Source organism: Myxocyprinus asiaticus, chromosome 5 (genome assembly GCF_019703515.2).
Source record: "Myxocyprinus asiaticus isolate MX2 ecotype Aquarium Trade chromosome 5, UBuf_Myxa_2, whole genome shotgun sequence".
Lineage (NCBI taxonomy): Eukaryota > Metazoa > Chordata > Actinopteri > Cypriniformes > Catostomidae > Myxocyprinus > Myxocyprinus asiaticus.
Window position 1 is genome coordinate 2162929 of NC_059348.1, and position 6000 is coordinate 2168928.

The 6000-nt window shown below is 37.3% G+C and overlaps 1 protein-coding gene across 1 annotated transcript in view; it reads right to left on the reverse strand.

The window, feature by feature from the left end:
* The window catches only part of LOC127440709 (PH domain leucine-rich repeat-containing protein phosphatase 1-like), a 67772-nt gene that overhangs the window by 4738 nt on the left and 57034 nt on the right, over positions 1 to 6000 (reverse strand). The window contains exons 7-12 of the mRNA XM_051697454.1: positions 4808 to 5010; positions 4664 to 4724; positions 4384 to 4479; positions 4149 to 4304; positions 2284 to 2484; positions 1563 to 1725 (exon numbers count right to left, since the gene is read on the reverse strand). Coding sequence (XP_051553414.1) covers positions 1563 to 1725; positions 2284 to 2484; positions 4149 to 4304; positions 4384 to 4479; positions 4664 to 4724; positions 4808 to 5010 — 880 coding nt within the window. The remainder of the gene's footprint in view (positions 1 to 1562; positions 1726 to 2283; positions 2485 to 4148; positions 4305 to 4383; positions 4480 to 4663; positions 4725 to 4807; positions 5011 to 6000) is intronic.

Below are 6000 nucleotides of genomic sequence, written 5' to 3' on the forward strand. Positions count from 1 at the left end.
GTATAACATACAGTCAGTTCAAAGGGGTTGCTTCAGGGCAATTTTTACAATGAAAAAGGTAGCAAACCGCTGTAAGGAAAGGTAAACCGGCAAAACAAAGTTAAAGGAACTTAAACTTTAATTAGAACTTTAATTGACAACTCTACTGATTTAAAACATTTCAGTAAATTGAAAATAAATCTAGCACTAAATGACACTAAAACAGTTGTTGAAAAATGTACTGGAGTAAACAACAAAAATACATAAAGTTTTTGTGGTTATTCTTTCCTCTTGCGGATTTTGATTTTTTCGAAACTTCAAAGGTCTTGATTATTTTATATGTAAATAATATTCAAACTATAATAATAAAATACATTATACAAATTAAGAGAAATGTAAAAAATACTTAACTGTAACAAAAAAAATAAATAAATAGCTGACTCCTTTACCAAACTAACGTTTTAAGTAAAATAGTATTATAGAAAATACTGACAAAAACTACTGACTTAAAAAAAAAAATTGTGAACTGAAAATAAACTATTGCAAAAACAAACAAACAAACAAACCAAAAAAAAAAAACAATAAAAACTAAATTATACGAAAAACAATAGTAAAAAAAAAAAAAACAAACCAAAAAAAAAAAAAAACTAATACAACTGACATAACACAAACAAAAGAATTGTTTTTGTGGTTATTCTTTAAACAAGTTCCTCTAGCAGGTTTTGTCAATCTTAACTTCAAAGGTCTTGATTATTGTAGATGTAAATAATGTTTGCAACTATAATTACTAAGACAGAAAATGAAGTAATAATAATAATTATTATTATTATTATTACACGGCTCTATGGAATACTTGATTCTGATTGGTCCATGGCGCCATTTAGTGGTCTAATATTTCTCAGAAACAACCGCACATTCACGTATCAGACTGCTCATTCGGGTATTGTGAGTCATCGTTCCTGCTTCTCGGATCACTGTGCGATCTCTACAAGTAAGCTAATATAATAATTTCAACTCAAATCAATGTTTCATATGCATTCATTTATTTATTTGGCAATATTATCTTTTAATAAGCTGAATAATGAGGAGTCAGGCCATTTACACAAAATAAATACAAACAGACGCAAACCGGAGGTGGATTTCAGCTCTTCAGAGATTTATTTCTTCTCACATAATTTCAACGCAAATCAATATTTTATGTCCATGTATTTATTTATTTGGTTAATAGCCATGTAATAAGCGGGATAATGTACAGTGAGCCGGTTATTATCGCAAAATAAACCCCTTCAGGATGATACAAGAGTTGTCCGCTTCACGTCGGGGGACTGATCACCCTGTTGGGGTTTATTGTGCAATAACCAACTGAAAGTACATTATCCCTTACTTAATAATATATTAGAAATTATTAAAAAAACTAACTGTAACGAACAAAACGATCGCTGATGCTTTCACCAAACTGCAGTTTTAAGTAAATTTGTAATATTCATATAATAGTACTAAAATGAAAATGTAACACTATAATAATCTTGGTATGTATATATGTGTTAAGTGAGTATTGTGTGTGTGTGTGTGTGTGATCTGACCTTCATCTCCATGAGCTGCATGACCTCAGGGAACACCTCGATGCAGTTGGAGTGTGCCACCAGCGTGTGCATGCGTCTGCAGTTCAGGATGGTGGTGGGCACTGCCTTCAGCCTGTTCCCACTCAGGTCCAATTCCTCCAGCTCCTCCAGCTTGGCCATTTTACTGCAGAGAGACATTTGAACGTGAATATATGAATTCAGAAAAGGGTCCAAAACCGCATTCACATGTTCAGATGTTCCTGTGGTCACTGCTTCTTCAATCATTATGAAGTGAAAAGATACTGATTAGAAAAGATACTTATGCAAACAAAATATTTGTTAAATGTTGGTTTTTGCACTATTTTCCTATTAATCAATCATTAGTGTTATTAAATCACAATCTGACAAAAATAATAATAACATAAGATATGCAATTTTAAAATGAGAGAATTTTAGCTATAGTTTCGGGGCAAATTTGTCCACAGAAAACATTCTACAGTAGATCTACATTTAGTTAAGACAAAAGTTGTTTTCATTATCCAATTGTCATACCCAAGTAAAAGTATTTACGGAAACTGACCACGAGAAACATACTTGAGTATTTATTATCAGTTACTTTCAAACGTTTACTCAAGTATCAAAAGTAAATGGCCTAAATAATGGCACAGTTAAATACACCCATGCATGGCATCCTAGTTGTATGTGTGTGTGTGTGTGTGTGTGTGTATGTGTGTGTGTTTACCTGGCTGGGAATGTCTGTAGGTGATTGTAGGCCATGTGCAGAATCCTCAGGTGTGTGTGTCCGGTCAGTTGTGGCACACACTTGTCTGTCAAGTGGTTATTGGTCAGATACAGCTCCTGTAGAATACTGTTACTCTCCTCTGATAGGCTGGAGGAGGGCAGATTCTCCAGCTTATTGGCTGATGCATTCAGGCACCTTAAACTGAAGACAAATCACGTTACTACAAATCACACACATCGCATGTTATTAACAGTGAGCTGTGTATCATTTTATTCAGTGAAAGAGATGCTGTCACACTCTATAAGGATCCACTGCACTTTTGTCACTATTTGTCACCTTTATACACACCCCTATTGAAATATGGCCAAATCTTCACTGTAAGACCCTGTTTACACCTGGTATTAAAGGTGCTGTAAGCGATTTTTTTAATGGAAAAGTATGCAAAACATTTTCCTACTCCTTTAAAGATATTAATGAAATAAGTATCCTGAGATATCTCACCAGTCTCTGTGACAGCTGTAGACTTTGTAAACAGCAAACGAAAATGTGTCTGCGGACCGTGGACATTGACGCTTTTCACCTGTCAATCGTTCTGATAGTGTTGTATTTGAAGCGGATCATCGAGGCTATGAAATATAATGTTTGTAAGTTGAGGATCCTATTGTGCCACTGTTGAATTTGACAGCCACAGGAACAAACAATGCTGCTCTTTTGCTCAGTTTTGGTCTCAAAATTATCTTTGGAGGGTGCGGTTTTGGAATGAGGGCCGTGGCTAAGTCAACGACTCAATCACGTGAAAGCTTTAAAACGCTAAAATCGCTTGTAGCACCTTTAGATGCATCTCGGGGCCTCCAAATCAATACATAATAAACCAAAACTATTTAATCATAAAATAAAAAATTTATAATAATTCAGATAATTCTGGGGGCCTGGGTAGCTCAGTGGTAAAGATGCTGGCTACCACCCCTGGAGTTCACGAGTTCGAATCCCAGGGCGTGCTGAGTAACTCCAGCTAGGTCTCCTAAGCAACCAAATTGGCATGGTTGCTAGGGAGGGTAGAGTCACATGGGGTAACCTCCTCATGATCGCTATAATGTGGGGCGCGTGGTGAGTTGTGCGTAGATGCCGCGATGGATGGCGTGAAGCCTCCACACGCGTTATGTCTCCGTGGTTACGCGCTCAATGAGCCACGTTATAAGATGCGCGGGTTGATGGTCTCAGATGCGGAGGCAACAGAGATTCGTCCTCCGCCACCCGGATTGAGGCAAGTCACTACGCCACCACGAGGACTTAGAGCACATTGGGAATTTGTCATTCCAAATATACTGTAAAATATGTTTAATACATTACTTTTTCTATAATTAAATCGCACTGAATTAACGTATTAAATCAACAGCCGTAGTAATTTTGCATACAGAAAATAAGCGCTTATTTATAGGATCATTAACATTGATAATAATTGACATTATTTTCATGACAATTAAGCATATTTCACCCTGCCACCCATTGTTAGTTCTGAAATGCACAAAACACCCAATAATATATTATGTAAATTGTTACGTATTTTTACATAATATTAGTATTTGTTATATTCTCTTTTTGATTTTTATAAAACAATCAATTTATTATTATTTAATTTTTTTTACATATTACAATTTGTACATTTATTTATTTATTACAGTATTTTATTTTACTGTAACACTGTATTACAATAATGAGAATCAGTAAAATTACAATTACAAAAAAATATATATATATATTTTTGTATGAAATTCAACCTGGACATGTTTTGGTGATATTCTCACATTTCTTGGCTTCTTCAGCATTATATTCTATATGTTTGGGGTGTGCTTGAAGTGTTTTACCTCTCTGATTTGAGAAAGAGATTACAGGGAAGCTCAGTGAGTTGATTGTGTTGCACATCCAACACCTCCACTAGAGGATGCTCCACCCGCTCCGGCAAACGCTTCAACTGATTATGACCAGCCAAGATCTTCCTCAAACTACCGCTGCACAACAACCTGACAGGCAGAGAGCAGTCGTGTGAATCCACATGGATAAACACTGTCATTTGTCACCGGAAACACGAGCGCAACTCACCACGCTGGCAGTTCGGTGATGTGGTTGTGGCTGACGTCTAAAACTTCCAGCTTCCTGCTGTCACTCAACCAATCAGGAAGAATCTTCATACAGTTCCTGTGAGAGCAGAAACCACACACACACACCTCGATCACACCATTTCCTTTTGTGTTCCGCATAAGTCATATGAGTTTGGAATGACATGTTTGGGCAAACTATCCCTTTAAAATGAGCGGAACAACAGAAGTTAAAGGTAGGTATCCACTTTGATATAAAAAGATTTGTGAAAGAGCAAAGCAACCTTGAGATGTCCATGTAGGTGAGGTTGGAGGCCACAGGATTCACTTCCACCTCTTGCAGCTCTATGGGGAAAAATAAGAAATATCAAGCAAGCCGATGAGAGTGTGTTTGAGGATAAGATGAGGAATGATGGTGCATGCGGTACCGTTGCTGGCGGCGTGGAGAGCTTTGAGCATGCAGCCGCTCAGACGCAGTCGTGTGATGCAGTTCCTCTGACAGTGCAGAACCTCCAGCCGCGGGAAGACAGACGCGTCCAGCTCACTCAGGCGATTATCGCGCACGTCCAGCTGCGTCATGTGACGCAGAAACTCCGGCTCGTCTGGAACAATGCTGGAGATCTGATTCAGACTGATAAGATACAAATCAAGCATTTAGTTCACAATCAGCGTGAAACATACGGTACCACCAAATTAAAAGGCAAAATGCAGAAACCACACGTTGTGTCAAGATTGAGTTATGACTGGAATCAGGTCTCTCACAGACTGTGATCTGTCCTGTGACAAACGGGTTTGACTCAACTATGCTCAAACAGTCCATTTTTTTAGTCCATTAAAAAACTTTGAAGCTATTTTTCTGTGTTCAGCGTTGATGTAGTTACTGCGTTTTGGCTTTGTAGAGCAGAATCATTTTCATCTATTTATCAGTATCCCATATGCGTGTACACATACATATTAAACATGCTATTTGTTTCTTGAGGTGGCACTGATGTTTCAGTGATTGACTCGATTTACATTTCACATTGCTATTTGATGAAGAAGCAACATGGAAGCAAACTATAGCAGGTACAACACAGAATACATTCTGTTACACTTTCAAATAGTCTAATTTGACTCTATCTGGGCATTTTGTAGATCCATTTGGGATAGATATACACGTCGAGTCGCTAAAGACCCAAGGTAGGTAATAATGTTTGATGAAACACACGTATTTAACGGTTAAAATGCTGAACGTGCTCGACCACACCGTGCGTGTAGATAAACGCCCAGTTATAACACTCTTCTCCATCACTTGATCATCATTTGATGAACTTGTGCAGCCATGATCAATAGAAAATGTTCAAAATATCTAGTTTAAACCAAATTGTGTTGACGCCTGCTTTCCGTGAGTGGTGATTGCATTAATTACACCAGGCAAATAGCGCTGACTTTTGTGAATATAGCACAGTCTATCATCAGCCCAATTTACATAGAAAGGAGGTGTGTTTGTACTGAAAAGAATGATAATGATTTCATTTCAATACACATGGCACAATGCTATTCCAGTGCATTTAGCGTCTGATTAAACTGTAAATAAGTCAGTGTCTTTTTGCAATGAAATAGCACACACAACAGTGGGGCA